Source organism: Schistocerca serialis, chromosome 6, assembly GCF_023864345.2.
Source record: "Schistocerca serialis cubense isolate TAMUIC-IGC-003099 chromosome 6, iqSchSeri2.2, whole genome shotgun sequence".
Classification (NCBI taxonomy): Eukaryota; Metazoa; Arthropoda; class Insecta; order Orthoptera; family Acrididae; genus Schistocerca; species Schistocerca serialis.
Genome location: NC_064643.1, coordinates 173889799 through 173911882, shown reverse-complemented (window position 1 = coordinate 173911882; position 22084 = coordinate 173889799). Strand labels below are relative to the sequence as shown.

The 22084-nt window shown below is 42.7% G+C and overlaps 1 protein-coding gene across 1 annotated transcript in view; it reads right to left on the bottom strand.

The window, feature by feature from the left end:
* Positions 1-22084, bottom strand: part of LOC126484063 (uncharacterized) — a 115862-nt gene that overhangs the window by 71178 nt on the left and 22600 nt on the right. Inside the window, exon 2 of the mRNA XM_050107424.1 lies at positions 19354-19600. Coding sequence (XP_049963381.1) covers positions 19354-19600 — 247 coding nt within the window. The remainder of the gene's footprint in view (positions 1-19353; positions 19601-22084) is intronic.

Here is a 22084-nt window from a genome sequence, read left to right as displayed (position 1 = left end):
AATGTTTTAGGCATGGTGCAAAAGCGCCAGTACAGTTCCCACGAAAAGTTGGCCGACTAGTCTGTTACGCGTGGGATGCGGATGGGAAGTTACCTGGTCTTGCTTGGAGCGGGAATCTGAGAGAGACAATGCTGACACTGGCGCCAGCAACCTACGGTTGTTCCTGCGTCGTTCCACGCAGCGGCTATCGGCTAAATTTCGCACAGGTGTAACACGCATTCTTGAAAGCGAATTATTAAGTCGATCACCTTTAAATGTAGAAAAGATAGTGATACTGAATTAAGAGTGTTGTAATACAACACAATTAGCATAAGTAAAATAGCGAATACTGTGAGTCACTGAAGTTGGCAGCGGACTGATCAACAAGACCGCGAAGCGGTTGTTTGGGGATTAAATCACTCAGCTCGCTTTCGGTGACACGACACTGTTAACTTGTTACTTACATTCATATACATATATAGTTCTGCCAATACCGGCCATGACCATCTTCTTCTGTGCGGATGCATACATATTCCCCGAACTCTTACGGGACTTGGTAAGAATGTCTTCCACGAGTAATGAGTGTGTTGGGGTGGGACACTACGAATGCAGTGTGTGGACATACAAGATGAGAATGTGGGTCTCGCGGGAGGCGTGCGCGAGATAGTCCCTGCAGTCGCGTTATCCTCGGTGCCCTCGATGGCTCAGATGGATACAGCGTCTGCCATGTAAGTAGGAGATCCCGGGCTCGAGTCCCGGGCGGGACACACATTTTCACCTGTCCCCGTTGATATATATCAACTTCCGTCAGCAGCTGAAGGTATTAGTATAATTCTAAATTTTGTTAACTTGTGTCTGCATGTCTCTCCAATTTCCGTGAAGCAGTCTGCTTGTTCCACTTAGCAATGCCACCGACTGCGAAAAAGCGAAATTTTAAATTCTCGCAAGACTTTCAAAAAGAGTTTTCTTTTTTACAGAAATGTTAACCACCTTCGGATTTACCACGCAATATATGCAAAGGGACGTTTTCCGTACCTTACGCTGGCGAACACGATATACAACGCCATCTAATGCCTCACAAACATAAAAAAGCGCTGACCGCTGCAAGTGCATCGTCATCACTGTCAACATGCTTTCGACGAGAGAAATACAGCGATCAACAACCTGAAAGAGCCGAAGGTTGTGAGCCTTCCACACCGTAAGTCACAGAGTTTTGACCGGTGAAGTGCACTTCTAAATTAATTCATAAAGTGTTTGAAAAGAAGTTTCACTGCGGGAAAACTAAGAGCGATGCTGTTGTATAGAGTGTGGTTGTGCCGTATTCTTTAGTTTCTCTGACGACAGATCTTAATTATATCGAATTTCCAGAATGAGCTTCTGTAAAGTTTGGAAGGTAGGAGACGAGGTACTGGCAGAAGTAAAGCTGTGAGTACCGGGCGTGAGTCGTGCTTCGGTAGCTCAGTTGGTAGAGCACTTGCCCGCGAAAGGCAAAGGTCCCGAGTTCGAGTCTCGGTCGGGCACACAGTTTTAATCTGCCAGGAAGTTTTATATCGAATTTATCTGCACATTTACGTATATTTCAGACCATAAAGTCGTCAAAATATTTACAATGCTGGTGCAGTACTTCTATCTTACAACTAGAATTAACGACATAATATTAGATATCCTGATTTTACCTGGCGAAACTGCATTCAGTACATATGATAATTTAATCGACATGCTTGAAAAGCACGATCTTCAAGAGGAAGTGGCTGGAATTTGTGCTGATAAGCCCAATGTAAATTCTGGTGCTCAGAGTGAAGGACAATGTAACGTTTTCTTAAAGCTTCAAGAGGGCTTAGGAGGGGTTTATGTGGGGTGCATAGCACACATTGCGCACCACGCTACACAAACATCAGTAGATTTGTACCAGCGGACATTATATTGCTACGAAGATATATTCGTACTTTCGATTCGTACTTTTGTATATGCACAGTGCATGTAGAAGCTCTCAAATATTTTCACGAAGAGACAACGATGCAGTACATAGAATTTTAGGATATAGCAAAACAAGATAGCTTGCACTTTCGCCTGCAGTTGAGAGAATCTTGCAAATCTATGTACCACTGAAACGTAATTTCTTATCGCAAAAAATGTCCAGCACCACTAAATGCATTCTTCTCTACTGAATGCTCGGAGCTGTGGCTAAAATTAGTAAACATTCAGGGTGTATTATTTAACGATTCCGTGAAAATGATCGTGGAGACAAAATTAGCTTTACAGAAGTTTCTCTCTTGTTTGTGGATCTGACAAAAAATTGCAGAAACCGCTTAGGAAATAAATCTATTACTCTGCACACAGTGAACGAGTTAAAAAAGCTTGCGGAGAGCGGGTAAACTGACATAAATTATTTTGTAGGGAACATACGTAACGCCTGTCACAGCTCCAACCAGCGCCTATAGAAATATATTCATCAGTACAGTAAATTCGAAACATATAACTGGACGCCTGAAATGGGTTGACGTGTAGCAGACATACCAACAGTTAATTCTGCAGATGCCTTCGACAACAGCAGAAGGTAACTTATTCGTCGAAGTAAGTTGCGTCTCAAATTACGTGAACCATTATGTTCTGAAGAGATGAAAAGCACTACGAGCGACGGTGATTACAGGTATTCGAAAAACTTAATGAACGGCAAATACAAGATAAAAACTGTCTGATCATCGCCCAGTACCTACTCCGTTTACTAGGTATGAACGCACCTACAGAACAAGTATTTAATATCATGTGGATACCAGAAAAATAGCCACTTAAGTTGAAACGCTACGTGCAGTGTTTATTGTAAAATTTAATACAGAAATTTGTGAAAATTTTATTAAATTCTAAACTAAGAATTAAACAAAAAATGTCACTCATGTCAGAAATATGAATGTAAAAGTAAATGAACATGTTAGTAAATTACGTTTCATTTCCAATCTCAGCACAACAGAGACACTCACTTATAGTCAGTCACCATCCACATCCACAAAATAACCTGCATCGAGTTTTTACAATTCTGGCCGCCCCTACACTCACTACGTCGAGAAGGCGCCCTTATGACCAGGTTGCGGATTGGGCATTGCCGGTTTAGCCACTGCTACCTGCTCTCCGGTGACCCAGCCCCGCAGTGCCCTTGTGGTCAAGCATTAACAGTGCGCCATGTTTTATTGTCGTGTCCCCGCTTCAGTCAATCTCGTGTTGTCCTGTCCCTGCCATCTACTTTACCGGATATTTTAGCTAATGACGCTCGAGCAGCTGCTCGTGTTCTGCGTTTTATAACTTTGACTGGCTTGTCCAAAGACATCTAACTTTTTTATTTATTTTATCTGCATCTTTGTCAGGACTTTCTGGTGTCCCCCCCTCCCCTTGAGTTCTACTAGATTCCATGTGCTCTAACAACTGTGACTGGGCGCTAATGTCCTCAGTAGTAGAGCGCCCTTAAACCCCACAAAAAAAAAAAAAATAAAAAAAAAAAAAAAAAAAACCTCTCACTACGCCTTGGCAGTGTCCGTGCAGAATACCGTGGAAATTTTGGAGTTTGGTGGTAAGCTCCTACGGGACCAAACTGCTGTAAAGATCGGTCCCTAGGCCTACACACTACTTAGTCTAACTTACGCTACGGGCAGCACACACACCCATGCCCGAGGGAGGTCTCGAACCTCTAACAGGGAGAGCAGCGCGAACCGTGGCAAGACGCCTGAGACCGCGATGCTCCACAGGGGGAGTACCATGGCCGGTAGATGCGCAATAGGCAGGGCACACGTGGGTAGAACAGATAGTGGTGGGGGTTCTGGCAGACACTTTAGGGGAAATTACGAGTACTCGAGGGGAAGTGCTGTTTTAAACTCAAACCTACACTCACATTTTTTGCAAATATTAAGTACAGTCGGTCCAGGCACCCTTGCGTGGTGACCATTCAAAAAGTGCTATCACCTCTGCTTCGTTGGTATGTAGAAGGAATTTCGCTGAAAATTCAGCGACTTATTTTCGCCTGGCTTGTTAAGCATTTCTAACTTTCAAAGAAGCCTCATGAGTCGCGGACTTTGAGTGAAGCCTACACGTTTCTCTTGTTGCCCTGTTAATTTTTTTTTTCTTCTGCCAAAAATTGGCGGAGTTTACCCAGTGTTAACTCACTAACATGTTGTACAGTTGCGAGAGAAGTCTGAAACATTGGTTTACTATTGAGGAACTGAGGAAAAGTAAGGCCAATACCTTATGAAACTGCACATCCTTGCCGCGCCGAGTGACCGCGTGGTTTGAGATGTCACGTCGCAGATTTCGCGGTCCCTCCCGCCGGAGGTTCAAGTCCTCGCTTGGGCATGGGTGTGCGTGTTGTTCTTAGCGTAAGTTAGTTTAAGTAGTGTGTAAGTCTAGGGACCGATTACCGTCACAGTTTGGCCCCTTAGGAATTCACACACATTTGAAAATTTGCACATCCTTCGTAAGAAATAAACGTGTAATGTCTTTACTGATGTTGTGCCAAAACTCGTAGCATTTCTAGTTTCACCAGCTATCGATTACACACACAAATTCCATTCTTTTATCGAAAAAATCCGCAGTGAGTGGAATAACGTGCTGGACAATGAGATTTTGCATAATAGCCGTATGGTAAAATATTTTCCTCTTTATTTGCTATCATTTGCCAAAATCTCGTTTCGATATCTGAAACCGTTTATGAAATATAAGGAATGATGTGGATATTTCACTCTGGCCTTATCGCTGGAGCAGCACGATCGAAAATGAGTCTACTACATCAGATCAATGCTCTTGAGATTGGAGAGAGAGACCTCCAAGCAACTCTAAAGAAAATTTCAGTATGTTAAAAAATGGTTCACATGGCTCTCAGCACTATGGGACTTAACATGTGAGGTCATCAGTCCCCTAGAACTTAGAATTACTTAAACCTAACCAACCTAAGGCCATCACACAAATCCATGCCCGAGGCAGGATTCGAACCTGCGACCGTAGCAGTCGCGCGGTTCCGGACTGAAGCGCCTAGAACCGCTCGGCCACCGTGACCGGCTTCAATGTTATTGTTGTTGTCTTCAGTCCTGAGACTGGTTTGATGCAGCTCTCCATGCTACTCTATCCTGTGCAAGCTTTTTCATCTCCCAGTACCTACTGCAACCTACATCCTTCTGAATCTGCTTAGTGTATTCATCTCTTGGTCTCCCTCTACGATTTTTACCCTCCACGCTGCCCTCCAATACTAAATTGGTGATCCCTTGATGCCTCAGAACATGTCCTACCAACCGATCCCTTCTTCTGGTCAAGTTGTGCCACAAACTTCTCTTCTCCCCAATCCTATTCAATACTTCCTCATTAGTTATGTGATCTACCCATCTAATCTTCAGCATTCTTCTGTAGCACCACATTTCGAAAGCTTCTATTCTCTTCTTGTCCAAACTATTTATCGTCCATGTTTCACTTCCATACATGGCTACACTCCATACGAATACTTTCAGAAATGACTTCCTGACACTTAAATCAATACTGGATGTTAACAAATTTCTCTTCTTCAGAAACGCTTTCCTTGCCATTGCCAGCCTACATTTTATATCCTCTCTACTTCGACCATCATCAGTTATTTTGCTCCCCAAATAGCAAAACTCCTTTACTACTTTAAGTGCCTCATTTCCTAATCTAATTCCCTCAGCATCATCCGACTTAATTAGACTACATTCCATTATCCTCGTTTTGCTTTTGTTGATGTTCATCTTATATCCTCCTTTCAAGACACTGTCCATTCCATTCAACTGCTCTTCCAAGTCCTTTGCTGTCTCTGACAGAATTACAATGTCATCGGCGAACCTCAAAGTTTTTATTTCTTCTCCATGAATTTTAATACCTACTCCGAATTTTTCTTTTGTTTCCTTTACTGCTTGCTCAATATACAGATTGAACAACATCGGGGAGAGGCTACAACCCTGTCTTACTCCCTTCCCAACCACTGCTTCCCTTTCATGTCCCTCGACTCTTATAACTGCCATCTGGTTTCTGTACAAATTGTAAATAGCCTTTCGCTCCCTGTATTTTACCCCTGCCACCTTTAGAATTTGAAAGAGAGTATTCCAGTCAACATTGTCAAAAGCTTTCTCTAAGTCTACAAATGCTAGAAACGTAGGTTTGCCTTTCCTTAATCTTTCTTCTAAGATAAGTCGTAAGGTCAGTATTGCCTCACGTGTTCCAGTGTTTCTACGGAATCCAAACTGATCTTCCCCGAGGTTGGCTTCTACTAATTTTTCCATTCGTCTGTAAAGAATTCGTGTTAGTATTTTGCAGCTGTGACTTATTAAGCTGATAGTTCGGTAATTTTCACATCTGTCAACACCTGCTTTCTTTGGGATTGGAATTATTATATTCTTCTTGAAGTCTGAGGGTGTTTCGCCTGTTTCATACATCTTGCTCACCAGATGGTAGAGTTTTGTCAGGACTTGCTCTCCCACGGCCGTCAGTAGTTCCAATGGAATATTGTCTACTCCGGGGGCCTTGTTTCGACTCAGGTCTTTCAGTGCTCTGTCAAACTCTTCACGCAGTATCATATCTCCCATTTCATCTTCATCTACATCCTCTTCCATTTCCATAATATTGTCCTCAAGTACATCGCCCTTGTATAGACCCTCTATATACTCCTTCCACCTTTCTGCTTTCCCTTCTTTGCTTAGAACTGGGTTTCCATCTGAGCTCTTGATATTCATACAAGTCGTTCTCTTATCTCCAAAGGTCTCTTTAATTTTCCTGTAGGCGGTATCTATCTTACCCCTAGTGAGATAGGCCTCTACATCCTTACATTTGTCCTCTAGCCATCCCTGCTTAGCCATTTTGCACTTCCTGTCGATCTCATTTTTGAGACGTTTGTATTCCTTTCTGCCTATTTCACTTACTGCATTTTTATATTTTCTCCTTTCATCAATTAAATTCAATATTTCTTCTGTTACCCAAGGATTTCTACTAGCCCTCGTCTTTTTACCTACTTGATCCTCTGCTGCCTTCACTACTTCATCCCTCAAAGCTACCCATTCTTCTTCTACTGTATTTATTTCCCCCATTCCTGTCAATTGCTCCCTTATGCTCTCCCTGAATCTCTGTACAACCTCTGGTTCTTTTAGTTTATCCAGGTCCCATCTCCTTAAATTCCCACCTTTTTGCAGTTTCTTCAGTTTTAATCTACAGGTCATAACCAATAGATTGTGGTCAGAGTCCACATCTGCCCCTGGAAATGTCATACAATTTAAAACCTGGTTCCTAAATCTCTGTCTTACCATTATATAATCTATCTGATACCTTTTAGTATCTCCAGGGTTCTTCCATGTATACAACCTTATTTCATGATTCTTAAACCAAGTGTTAGTTATGATTATGTTGTGCTCTGTGCAAAATTCTACCAGGCGGTTTCCTCTTTCATTTCTGTCCCCCAATCCATATTCACCTACTATGTTTCCTTCTCTCCCTTTTCCTACACTCGAATTCCAGTCACCCATGACTATTAAATTTTCGTCTCCCTTCACAATCTGAATAATTTCTTTTATTTCATCATACATTTCTTCAATTTCTTCGTCATTTGCAGAGCTAGTTGGCATATAAACTTGTACTACTGTAGTAGGCGTGGGCTTCGTATCTATCTTGGCCACAATAATGCGTTCACTATGCTGTTTGTAGTAGCTTAGCCGCATTCCTATTTTCCTATTCATTATTAAACCTACTCCTGCATTACCCCTATTTGATTTTGTATTTATAACCCTGTACTCACCTGACCAGAAGTCTTGTTCCTCCTGCCACCGAACTTCACTAATTCCCACTATATCTAACTTCAACCTATCCATTTCCCTTTTTAAATTTTCTAACCTACCTGCCCGATTAAGGGATCTGACATTCCACGCTCCGATCCGTAGAACGCCAGTTTTCTTTCTCCTGATAACGACATTCTCTTGAGTAGTCCCCGCCCGGAGATCCGAATGCGGGACTATTTTACCTCCGGAATATTTTACCCAAGAGGACGCCATCATCATGTAATCATACAGTAAAGCTGCATGCCCTCGGGAAAAATTACGGCTGTAGTTTCCCCTTGCTTTCAGCCGTTCGCAGTACCAGCACAGCAAGGCCGTTTTGGTTATTGTTACAAGGCCAGATCAGTCAATCATCCAGACTGTTGCCCTTGCAACTACTGAAAAGGCTGCTGCCCCTCTTCAGGAACCACACGTTTGTCTGGCCTATCAACAGATACCCCTCCGTTGTGGTTGCACCTACGGTACGGCTATCTGTATCGCTGAGGCACGCAAGCCTCCCCACCAACGGCAAGGTCCATGGTTCATGGGGGGCTTCAATATGTTAGCTAAATTTCATATGTATTAACATATTATGTAATATGCAACAAACGCAGAAACATATGGACCTCATTTTTATGTAAACTTTTTCGAAATTGGCGCAATGTCTTACTTCCGTATAAATATCGCAGTAACTATGACCATTAACGAATCATGGATTTGACATATAAAGCTAAAAGTAACGCAGACGGGAAATTTTTTATCAAATATTATATGTAAAATCGTTTGAGGAAGATAGCACGGCGCGCGCCTCGATTTTGTCATCACCAACTGGCCGAAAGGTGGCAAACAGAGTCGGCCTCCCCTTACGAAAAAACGAATGAGCTCTCCCAGTACTTTGCACGAAAATTTGTCACTGCACATCGGCCACCGTATCCTGGGCGGTCCCCACGGATGGATATGAATGCAGATGCTCACAGTCAAATAGCCCACACACCACGCTGACCACGGCATCAGAGTAAACAGCCACACTGATGAGACTAGACACGCAGATTTGTTAGCGTGTCGCTTTCCCAAGCTTCTACATTAAGTGACAAGTATAATAGCCAGTGTTAAAACAGACGATCCAGTATGATGTATCATGTAGTGTAACTTGCTGTGACAGTGCGAGAGAGAGAGAGAGAGAGAGAGAGAGAGAGAGAGAGAGAGAGAGAGAGAGAGACAGACAAGGATATTGTTTATTACTCTGAGGCGGTCAGCGCTCACATAATTATTCTTAGAAGATAGAGCTTTTGTTCTTCTTAAGAGTAGAAAATTTTAGGAGAGGAGAGCCATTCTTGTGATGTAAAAATCGACGCCATTGCGAGTTTTTGATTCACATTGTAAAATATAAGTGTATATGGAAGGAAATCAGTTAATAGAACAATAAAATATTGTTCATTTCAAGAAGGTACGTGTTATTATACACCCAGCGATATACTTCTATTGTGATTTACTAATAAACACCAGCTTGAGAACAGTTCCGACGGGAGCATTCAGAGGGTAAATACATACAGCGTACACAGGGCGATGTGTGAAACTGATAGCGATTACGCGCTTCCGATGTTGTAGAAATCTGCTCCAGATGCTGCAGATACCGTGTTGAGCTGAAAGTGGTAACTGTAACGTTCCCTGGCAAACTCACACATTAACAAACTGAAATTTATTTGTACCATATACGCCACTCTGAGCAATTTGTATATAATGTAATTATTTAACAAAAAATATTATTGAATTTTGTGTAAAAGACATTTGTTATTATTGTAATATTTTTTGTAGTAATATTCCCTCTGTATTTAGGATGGTAATATTTCTATATTAAATATGTAATTGCGAATTGTGTCAATATCTGAGATGTGAAATTCAGCCAGAGGGAAATAATGTCGTAAAATTACAAAGAAATGTTAATAGTCAGCAATACTATAAAAGCACAATGCACTATGTATTCTTTGGTCTTCCTCGTTTAGAGCTGAAAGCGGTAGGAAGCTGTATCGATGTATTTGGTGAATGGGTAGACTTCTTTTGTCTCTGTCTAGATTTAGCCGCCATTAGAGGAGGCGTTACAAATTAATGTGAGTTCAATTATTGTTTGATCTAAATATATCAGAATTTATCAAAAGTGTGTATTATTAATGTAAATTAGCTTGCCCATGTCATCTATAATATTTCTTTAAAGAGTTTTCAGCATTTTTTTAGCGGTGTTGCTGGGCTGTGCCACGACCGATCGATTTGCAGCGGCGGCACATTTAAAAAATTGTTCCGCTAAAGGAAAAATCAACCAAACCCATAAATCGGGAACAGATAGATAAACATTAACAGTGAACTAAGAGAATGTTCTTCTTTTACAGCGATCCAGAGACTGACTGAGATTTTTAAAAAAAATAGTTACACATTTGTGCATTCTTAGACGGATAGTTAACATTGAAATTTAACAATTTTGATTCTTTCAAATAACTTTAATGTATAGTGAAGTAGGTTTGATTAGTGATAATTAAATGTCGGCTTGGTAATAATTAACCATTTTCTGCTAATAGTGATAATCTTGTGTTCAAAAGCTAACGCCGGGAAAGAATTCAGTAAAAATATTTAACAAAAAATCCACTGCATTTAGAAAATGTGTGCCAAGGCCGAATGATGTGAAAAATTTAATTTTCAACCAAATATTCTTAATCAGTTAATATGAGTTCACGTAATTTTTAAATGTACGTAATTCTTTGAAAGTGAAAATTTTTATTACCACACGTAAATAAGAGAGAGGTTCTACAACAAAGTTCGCACGCAAAGAAAGTAAGGTAAACAAAATTAACTTAAAAGCAAATAAAATTCTTTAACGAAATTTACACAGCAATTACAGCGATTTCGTTAAATAACCAAAGTACGGAGAAATACTCTTCGGGTCTCTGTTGCATAGCAATCAGATTGCTTTCAGTTCTGAGAAATGTCGAGGTACTATTGTGGATTTGAATGATCCATGAAGTGACTTCTTTTCCGAAGAAAACATCGAACTGTTTCACTAGAACTGAACGCTCCCGTCGGAACTGTTCTCAAGCTGGTGTTTATTAGTAAATAACAATAGAAGTATATCGCTGGGTGTATAATAACACGTACCTTCTTGAAATGAACAATATTTTATTGTTCTATTAACTGATTTCCTTCCATATACACTTATATTTTACAATGTGAATCAAAAACTCGCAATGGCGTCGATTTTTACATCACAAGAATGGCTCTCCTCTCCTAAAATTTTCTACTCTTAAGAAGAACAAAAGCTCTATCTCCTAAGAATAATTATGTGAGCGCTGACTGCCACAGAGTAATAAACAATATCTTTGTCTCTCTCTCTCTCTCTCTCTCTCTCTCTCTCTCTCTCTCTCTCTCTCGCACTGTCACAGCAAGTTACGCTGCATGATACATCATACAAGGTATCAGATACGCCTTTTCTCAATGACAGGCTGTAATGTGAGATCCATTCTTGAACTGACGTGTCTCACTAGCGGCGTAGTGCGGCATGATTCGCAACTCGTGTCTTGACGCCCGTTAAGAACCAGGATTCTGCGGGGCACAACAGGGGTAGGAGGGGCGCCATTGATTGGCCTTGAGTAGGTTAGTGTGCCGCATGGCACCTTTTGTTCTTCTTCCTCTAGTGATGCAGCAGAAGGCTGGGGAAGTCAAGCACACACGGTAGCCCGCTAGGTGGGTGACTCCCGCAGCGGCAGTGCTCGAGCAGCTGATGTCTGCAATCTTGGGCCATTGCCGACAGCCAGGTGGGCAGTGCAGCGGCGCCTCATCCATAGCGGCTGTCCAACGCGGGCGCTGTACTTCTGTAGGCGATACAGCTTCATCGAAATGCAGGGCAGCTGTCAGGCCAGGCTGCACCCGAGCGGCTGCGCCCCTTGGAAGATCACCCGTTGCTCTAATCACATCCACTGTCTTCTCTCACTCTCACCCTGAACGTTAAAGTAGCCACGACGACTTCGTTACTGATATTAAAGCATTATGATTATACACTACTGGCCATTAAAATTGCTACACCACGAAGATGACGTGCTACAGACGCGAAATTCAACCTACAGGAAGAAGATGCTGTGATATGGAAACGATTAGCTTTTCAGAACATTCACACAAGGTTGGCGCCGGTGGCGACACCTACAACGTGCTGACACGAGGAAAGTTTCCAACCGATTTCTCATACACAAACAGCAGTTGACGGGCGTTGCATGGTGACACGTTGTTGTGATGCTTCGTGTAAGGAGGAGAAATGCGTACCATCACGTTTCCGACTTTGCTAAAGGTCGCATTGTAGCCTATCGCGATTGCGGTTTATCGTATCTACATCTACATCTACATCTACATTTATACTCCGCAAGCCACCCAACGGTGTGTGGCGGAGGGCACTTTACGTACCACTGTCATTACCTCCATTTCCTGTTCCAGTCGCGTATGGTTCGCGGGAAGAACGACTGTCTGAAAGCCTCCGTGCGCGCTCTAATCTCTCTAATTTTACATTAGTGATCTCCTCGGGAGGTATAAGTAGGGGGAAGCAATATATTCGATACCTCATCCAGAAACGCACCCTCTCGAAACCTGGCGAGCAATCTACACCGCAATGCAGAGCGCCTCTCTTGCAGAGTCTGCCACTTGAGTTTATTAAACATCTCCGTAACGCTATCACGGTTACCAAATAACCCTGTGACGAAACGCGCCGCTCTTCTTTGGATCTTCTCTATAATCATACAATAAAGGATCCTTCTTTCTATGTATTCGCAATAGATTACATTTGTCTATGTTAAGGGTCAGTTGCCACTCCTTGCACCAAGTGCCTATCCGCTGCAGATCTTCCTGCATTTCGCTACAATTTTCTAATGCTGCAACTTCTCTGTATACTACAGCATCATCCGCGAAAAGCCGCATGAAACTTCCGACACTATTTACTAGGTCATTTATATATATTGTGAAAAGCAATGGTCCCATAACACTCCCCTGTGGCACGCCAGAGGTTACATTAACGTCTGTAGACGTCTCTCCATTGATAACAATATGCTGTGTTCTGTTTGCTAAAATCTCTTCAATCCAGCCACACAGCTGGTCTGATATTCCGTAGGCTCTTACTTTGTTTATCAGGCGACAGTGCGGAACTGTATCGAACGCCTTCCGGAAGTCAAGAAAAATAGCATCTACCTGGTAGCCTGTATCTAATATTTTCTGGGTCTCATGAACAAATAAAGCGAGTTGGGTCTCACACGATCGCTATTTCCGGAATTCATGTTGATTCCTACATAGTAAATTCTGGGTTTCCAAAAACGACATGATACTCGAGCAAAAAACATGTTCTAAAATTCTACAACAGATCGACGTCAGAGATATAGGTCTATAGTTTTGCGCATCTGCTCGACGACCCTTCTTGAAGACTGGGACTACCTGTGCTCTTTTCCAATCATTTGGAACCCTCCGTTCCTCTAGAGACATTGCTGCTCGCGTTGGTCGAGATACAATGACTGTTAGCAGAATATGGAATCGGTGGCTTCAGGAGGGTAATACGGAACGCCGTGCTGGATCCCAACGGCCTCGTATCACTAGCAGTAGAGACGACTGGCATCTTATCCGCATGGCTGTAACGGATCGTGCAGCCACGTCTCGATCCCTGAGTCAACAAATGGGGCCGTTTGCAAGACAACAACCATCTGCACGAACACGTCGACGACGTTTGCAGCAGCATGGACTATCATCTCGGAGACAATGGCTGCGGCTACCCTTGACGCTGCATCACAGACAGCAGCGCCTGCAATGGTGTACTCAACGAAGAACTTGGGTGTAAGAATGGCAAAACGTCATTTTTTCGGATGAATCCAGGTTCTGTTTACAGCATCATGATGGTCGCATCAGTGTTTGGCGACATCGCGGTGAACCCACATTCGAATCTGGCGTATCACCCGGCGTCATTATATGGGGTGCCATTGGTTACACGTCTCGGTCACCTCTTGTTCGCATTGACGGCACTTTGAACAGTGGACGTTACATTTCAGATGTGTTACGACCCGTGGCTCTACCCTTCATTCGATCCCAGCGAAACCCTACATTTCAGCAGGATAATGCACGACCGCATGTTGCAGGTCCTGTACGGGCGTTTCTGGATACAGAAAATGTGCGACTGCTGACCTTGCCAGCACATTCTCCAGATCTTTCACCAATTGAAAACGTCTGGTCAGTGGTGGCCAAGCAACTGGCTCGTCACAATACGCCAGTCTACTCTTGATCAACTGTGGTATCGTGTTGACGCTGCACGGGCAGCTGTACCTATACACGCTATTCAAGCTCTGTTTGACTCAGTGCCCAGGCGTGAGGTGGGTGTTCTGGGTATTGATTTCTCAGGATCTATACACCCAAATTGCATGAAAATGTAATCACATGTCAGTTCTAGTATAATATATTTGTCCAATGAATACTCGTTTATCATCTGCATTTCTTCTTGGTGTAGCAATTTTAATGCCCAGTAGTGTAAGTAAGCTTAGAAGCACACATGCCACTAGGGAAATTATGGATACAACCTACAGGAAGACTGAAGGGGCCTTTGGAGAAAAGACAAGCATCTGTATTAAAACCAACAGCCCGGATGATAAACGATACCTAAACGAAGACATGCTAATACGTGGAAGGAGTTTATAGAGGGTCTATACGAGGAAGCTAAACTTGAAGACAATATTATAGAATTGGGAGAGCATGTGGATGAAGATAGGATATACGATAATGCGACAAAATTTGATAGAGCAGTGAAAGACCTAAGTAGAGAAAGGCCCCAGGGGTAGACATAATATAGTCTCAACTACAGATAGCTTAGGGATGGCCAGGCACGACAAAACCTTGCCATCTGGTGTGTACGATGCGTATATGGGACAGGCGAAATACCCTCACAAGGAAACGTCAAATTGACCGTGTATTTTGCGGAAAAGAAAGCACGACAACAAGGTATCAGCGACAGCAATCGAATCCCGCGCGAAAATTTGGGCCACAATTCTGACACTACTCTCTTATGATCTTCTGAACGTACAGCCTTTAAACTTCACGCACGTCACCTGGTGATCACTCGCTCCACCCCTCTGCAACCGCCTAATGCCTGAGCGCCAAGTACGGTTCAGCAGAGTGACAACCAGAGACGACCTCTTCGAGGAATGTCGATGTTGAGGGAAGAGGAGAGGGGATGGGGCCACGTCAGCGAGACAGATTTTGAAATCTTGTTCGAGAACTAGTTGTTTTACGCTAATACAGTACGTAATAGGTCAGCCTCATGCACATAATGTTCAATATTATGCCTCAAAATCACAAAGAAATGTAAGCAACTGAAAAATAATTATGGAACGGAGTCAATGGATTTCGATTTATAATTTAATCATTCCAATCGCCTTGAAGAATAAGCAGACTCTTTCGCGTTAACAGTGACAGGTTTTTACCTCAAAGATAATGACTCATAATAGCGCTGTTAATAATTAAATAGCGCTTCGCCACTTCTTAGTGACGTGTTCATTCCTTTCATTAATACACATAATATTTGTGAATCGCAACATAGAAGTGTTCAAAGGAAAGAGACCCCTAGCACCAACTACAGGTATGATACTGCGCACTTTGACGTAGTGAACAAAGCACAAAGCAGTCTCTCTTTTTGGTTCAGCGACATTATGAACTCGACCTGGTACTCACTCCTCCATACAGTACTCGGCGGTCGGGCTTTAGGCGGCTGCAGTGATTCAAAGAATACAGGGGTCTGATTCACACTGTTTTTTGCAGTCAGAGTAACTATTACACTAAGGTCTAATATTAGACATGGAAACAAGCAAAAAGTGCAACTGTTTGCACCACAGAAGTCAGTGTTTGGATCCATGGGGTGCTTTTTGTTTGTTTTAAATAAAGTGCACACTTCTATGCCACTTCTATCCTATGGTGGTAACAACAACAATATTACTTACAGTGCAGTTTAATGATACAGTGTCTGTGTTCATCATTAAATACTTGGCTGTAGAAACGCTCCAACTCGAATACCCCTACCATTATTTACAAGTCTACTACAGTCCTATGTTGTACACCTTCTCAATGTAGTCTTATAGTGACATCATTGGTTTTAACCCAGTACGAAGTCATTTTTATGTAGCTGCCGGTTATTTGGAGGTTTGCAGTGAAAACTTAATTTGTGTGAGTACATACTCGACTTTACAAATGGTAGGTAGCAATAGGAAGTGGTCATACATTCGTGGTTGTTTAGAGGTAATTGTTTACAGTGCAGATTTGATTATGTCTTCTATGTGTATGTACACGCTTGTCGAAATGATAGATAACAAGGAGAAGTGGTCATGTATTGGAGTTGTTACAGAAAATGTCGTGACATCAGTAAATAATTGCAATTGAATTGCACCCCTTCGAATTTCCTCATCACACTGTTATGTCAAAGTGTCTTACATCACACATTGTGATAATACTACGCACCATTTTTAAGTGCTGTAAATCTGCTGCCTGCACTTCATGATGATCTTATCACTACTGAGTTCACACAGCGGAACTAGTAAGAAAAGTGCGAGAGGGCAGGAGGGACTTTATTTTCAAATAATTTTAAGTCATGACCTATATCATTGGGAGAGGAGAAATAGAATTTGTTTCCTCATTATTTGTTCAAATGGTTCAAATGACTCTGAGCACTATGGGACTTAACATCAGAGGTCATCAGTCACCTAGACTTAGAACTACCCAAACCTAACTAACCTAAGGACATCACAGACATCCATGCCCGAGGCAGGATTCGAACCTACGACCGCAGCAGCAGCGCGGTTCCGGACTGAAGCGCCTAGAACCGCTCGGCCAGAGCGGCCAGTCCATTATTTCTAAGTCATCCTGTACTCGTAGACTGATGAGGAGATAGCGAGGGGGGACTTGATTTCCAGCCAGTTTTAAATCTTTAAATTAATTTATCTCAATGGCAAGATCTTGGTTTTGGTCTTCATATGCCCAACAATAGACGCATGACGACCGTTTTCCCGCCATTTTTAGTGAGACACTAATTGTCCTAGAGGCGTGGAAAGAGGTCAGTACCTTGATACATGATTGGTATCTGGTTGAATACACCATGCGCAACTGCCCAAGAATTGTGGGCAGGGTATCAGGTTACAATGTGACTTTGAATTTGCTGCCTCGAGCAGCATACACACACTACTAACAGAACGTTCATGTAGAAACTTCTGTTGACAAAAAACATGGTCAGTTCACTGTGTGACAACGGGTAAGCTTTGGCTCGAGTTCCTCCACATAGTTGGCACCAACTCGATGTTTTTGCCGCCGGACCCGCATTGGAGTATGGCACCTCCGAAGACATAAAGGGTCAGGGCACCGGCTCCTGCAAATCACAAAGCACTCTGTCTTCAGGTCACAAGTGGCCCATCGAGCCCATACGACAGTCGTGTCATCCTCAGTTGAGGATGCGGATTGGAGGGGCGTCTTGTCAGCACACCGCTCTCCCGGTCGTTACGATGGTTTTCTTTGACCGGAGCCGCTACTATTCCGTCAAGTAGCTCCTCAATTGGCATCGCGAGGCTGAATACACCCCTAAAAAAGGTAACAGCTTATGGCGGCCTGGATGGTCACCCATCCATGTGCCGGCCACGCCCGATACCGCTTATCTTCGGTGATATCACGGGAAGGGATGTATCCGCTACGGCAAGGCGGTTCCTCTTCCAAAGCCAATCATTTTTTAAGCTTCGGTGCGGATCGACCTCGACCGACACAGATTCGTCTCTGTTACAGCATTTATCACCCTGAAATAAGCAAAGTAATGTAGCTCGAGTACATATTCCGCCTCATTCGCTTGACGAGTGCGACCATCTAATACTGACTGCGCTAGCCATTGATGAGATTTCACTGTGGTCACTTTCTTTCTCACCATCGTCGGTATCTGAAACCCAGCTCGCGCTATTCGTCCAGGAGACTCAGAGGGCCATAGACAGGGGCTCACAGGCAGATGCCGTGTTTCTTGACTTCCGCAAGGCGTTCGGTGCAGTTCCCCACAGTCGTTTAATGAACAAAGTAAGAGCATATGGACTATCAGACCAATTGTGTGATTGGATTGAGGAGTTCCTAGATAACAGAACGCAGCATGTCATTCTCAATGAAGAGAAGTCTTCCGAAGTAAGAGTGATTTCAGGTGTGCCGCAGGGGAGTGTCATAGGACCGTTGCTATTCACAATATACATAAATGACCTGGTGAATGACATCGGAAGTTCACTGAGGCTTTTTGCGGATGATGCTGTGGTGTATCGAGAGGTTGTAACAATGGAAAATTGTACTGAAATGCAGGAGGATCTGCAGCGAATTGACGCATGGTGCAGGGAATGGCAACTGAATCTCAATGTAGACAAGTGTAATGTGCTGCGAATACACAGAAAGATAGATCCTTTATCATTTAGCTACAAAATAGCAGGTCAGCAACTGGAAGCAGTTAATACCATAAATTATCTGGGAGTACGCATTAGGAGTGATTTAAAATGGAATGATCATATAATGTTGATCGTCGGTAAAGCAGATGCCAGACTGAGATTCGTTGGAAGAATCCTAAGGAAATGCAATCCGAAAACAAAGGAGGTAGGTTACAGTACGCTTGTTCGCCCACTGCTTGAATACTGCTCACAAGTGTGGGATCCGTACCAGATAGGGTTGATAGAAGATATAGAGAAGATCCAACGGAGAGCAGCGCGCTTCGTTACAGGATCATTTAGTAATCGTGAAAGCGTTACGGAGATGATAGATAAACTCCAGTGGAAGACTGCAGGAGAGACGCTCAGTAGCTCGGTACAGGCTTTTGTCAAAGTTTCGAGAACATACCTTCACCGAAGAGTCAAGCAGTATATTGCTCCCTCCTACGTATATCTCGCGAAGAGACCATGAGGATAAAATCAGAGAGATTAGAGCCCACACAGAGGCATACCGACAATCCTTCTTTCCACGAACAATACGAGACTGGAATAGAAGGGAGAACCGATAGAGGTACTCAAGGTACCCTCCGCCACACACCGTCAGTGGCTTGCGGAGTATGGATGTAGATGTAGATCTTACGATTCAGCATTCTATCTCTGTCATATACGAATCCTTCTAAACGAAGGCATCCATACAGGGTCTGTGTTCCATCAGTATTGCTTAACATCAGTGAAGGCTTTCTCTAGTTGAATATTCTGTATAATTTCAGAATACTCTTGTTTTGAAACTCTTCAACATCTTGTTTTTAATGTCTGATCTACTCTCCAGATTGATCAGAGACCCATTGCCAGTAGGCATGCTGCAGTCACCTCACACAGTCGGAGACTGAATGGGTAGTTGGTTTTCAAATCCTAGCAGCCTGTTAATCCTTACCGCATCTGTAAACTGCGACAGTATAGGCTGGGAGTGATGTTAAGTGAGTGTCGAGCTCACCATACTTGGTTTATCAGTTATCGGTGACTCATTTTGGAATTTCACTTTTTTATGGAGGGAAGAGTGAAGAATGGCAGTATCTTATAAAGCCTTACGCTCTCGCTATGTTACATACCATTTGTCTGGTTCAGAGTCCAGGACCTCTGGAGCTACTTGGCACAGTAAGTCTTTGGCTGAGTCGGCTTCCATGCGACGCATCCCCTCTACTATACGACATCTGTCGCCCTCCTCGGAAGGCAGTGGTGATGAGCTGTTGTGACGTGGAACCATCTGAGCAAGCATCGCGAGCGAGCTTCTGAAGGCGTCATCCGACAGGGCGCCACGGCACGAGGATCTGGTTCTAGCGACGATTGAGTAAACACCTATGAAATTAATTTTGCTATTATTTATCAGAACGCATGTGTGCACGCCCGCATGCACACACACACACACACACACACACACACACACACACACACATATATATATATATATGCACATTCCCACACACAGCGTATTGCAGTGGGTGTTAGTACAGAGTAATTCGAATAAAATATTCAATATAATGTGCATCCAATATTTTTGATGTACAGCTTGTTAACACAGAAAAGTTTTCATTTTGCGTCTTGGTACCTTGGTACAGCAGGTTGTATGGGTTTATTAATCAATAGCCATTATTGTCCTGAAGTTCAAGGTACGAAGATGTGCTTGCGTTTAGATAGCAAATTTTTCAACTGTAGCTGTGACTGTAGTCCGTTGCAGACTTCTTCTATATCGTTCAAGAATGTCTCACATATTTGCAAGTGCTGAGTACACCGTTATAGTATATGAATACGTGCTCTGTAGTGGAAACACAGTTGCTGCTTGCAGAGAACACCATATACGATTTCCTTACCGCAGCGTACCAGATTCTTTAAGTTGTATGAGACTGGTGGAGCATCTAGCAGTTGTATTTCATTTGAACATGCAAATGAACATCGTGTGGCTGATACGATATCGTTCACACAGCGGAATGTTACCCATCAGCAAACACGTGTAGAATTTCCACACGCTTCGGTGCTCCACATAACCTACAAGAATATGGCGAACATTGTGTATGTGTGGTGTCTGTCCTTACAATTTACAAGGTATTCAGCAACATCGAGAGGCTATGAAGGTAGATTATTATAATTTTGTCGCCGGTAACATCATTAGTACTGTTCACAGATAAAGCAACTTTCATCCGTGACGGTATCAATAACACTAGTAACTCACATCGATGTTCAACAAAACCCCACACGTCTTTGTGGACACACGTTTTGGAGATTACTTCTCTGTATATACGTGCTTGTAGTATTATTGACATTCAGCTGACTTGGCCAGTGGTGTTGCCGTAGCGTATTACAAGCTTCCAGTATTATTAGAAGACATTCTTTTGGCTACAATTATGGGCATGTTCTCCAAGCGTGAACGGGGCACTGCACATTCTAGTTGTCAAGTGACGTGTCAGTCGAACCTAACTTTCCCGTGAATGTGAATCGACAGGAATACATACATTTCTTGTCCATCAACGTTCTGGGATATTAACAAGTTACATTTTTTCCCCCTGGGGACTGGTTGACACGGCAAGTCTATAAAGAGAAAAATAAGGAAAAGATACGCGACGGAGAAGTTGAATTTATGAAAATCAACGTTGAGCTAAATGATTTCCAAATGGTTCAAATGGCTCTGAGCGCTATGGGACATAACATCTGTGGCCATCGGTCCCCTAGAACTTGTTGTTGTGGTCTTCAGTCCTGAGACTGGTTTGATGCAGCTCTCCATGCTAATCTATCCTGTGCAAGCTTCTTCATCTCCCAGTACCTACTGCAACCTACATCCTTCTGAATCTGCTTAGTGTATTCATCTCTTGGTCTCCCTCTACAATTTTTACCCTCCACGGTGCCCTCCAATGCTAAATTTGTGATCACTTGATGCCTCAAAACATGTCCTACCAACCGATCCCTTCTTCTAGTCAAGTTGTGCCACAAACTTCTCTTCTCCCCAATCCTATTCAATACCTCCTCATTAGTTACGTGATCTACCCACCTTATCTTCAGCATTCTTCTGTAGCACTACATTTCGAAAGCTTCCCTTCTCTTCTTGTCTAAACTATTTATTGTTCACGTTTCACTTCCATACATGGTTACACTACATACAAATATTTTCAGAAACGACTTCCTGACATTTAAATCTATACTCGATGTTAACAAATTTCTCTTCTTCAGAAACGCTTTCCTTGCCATTGCCAGTCTACATTTTATATCCTCTCTACTTCGACCATCATCAGTTATTTTGCTCCCTAAATAGCAAAACTCCTTCACTGCTTTAAGTGTCTCATTTCCTAATCTAATTTCCTCAGCATCACCCGACTTAATTCGACTACATTCCATTATCCTCGTTTTGCTTTTGTTGATGTTCATCTTATACCCTCCTTTCAAGAGACTGTCCATTCCGTTCAACTGCTTTTCCAAGTCCTTTGCTGTCTATGACAGAATTACAATGTCATCTACTCCGAACTTTTCTTTTGTTTCCTTTACTGCTTGCTCAATATACAGTTTTAATAACATCGGGGAGAGGCTACAACCCTGTCTCACTCCCTTTTCTTCCCTTTCATGCCCCTCGATTCTTATAACTGCCATATGGTTTCTGTACAAATTGTAAATAGCCTTTCGCTTCCTGTATTTTACCTCTGCCACCTTCAGAATCTGAAAGAGAGTATTCCAATCAACATTGTCAAAAGCTTTCTCTAAGTCTACAAATGCTAGAAACGTAGGTTTGCCTTTCCTTAATCTTTCTTCTAAGATAAGTCGTAGGGTCAGTATTGCCTCACGTGTTCCAACATTTCT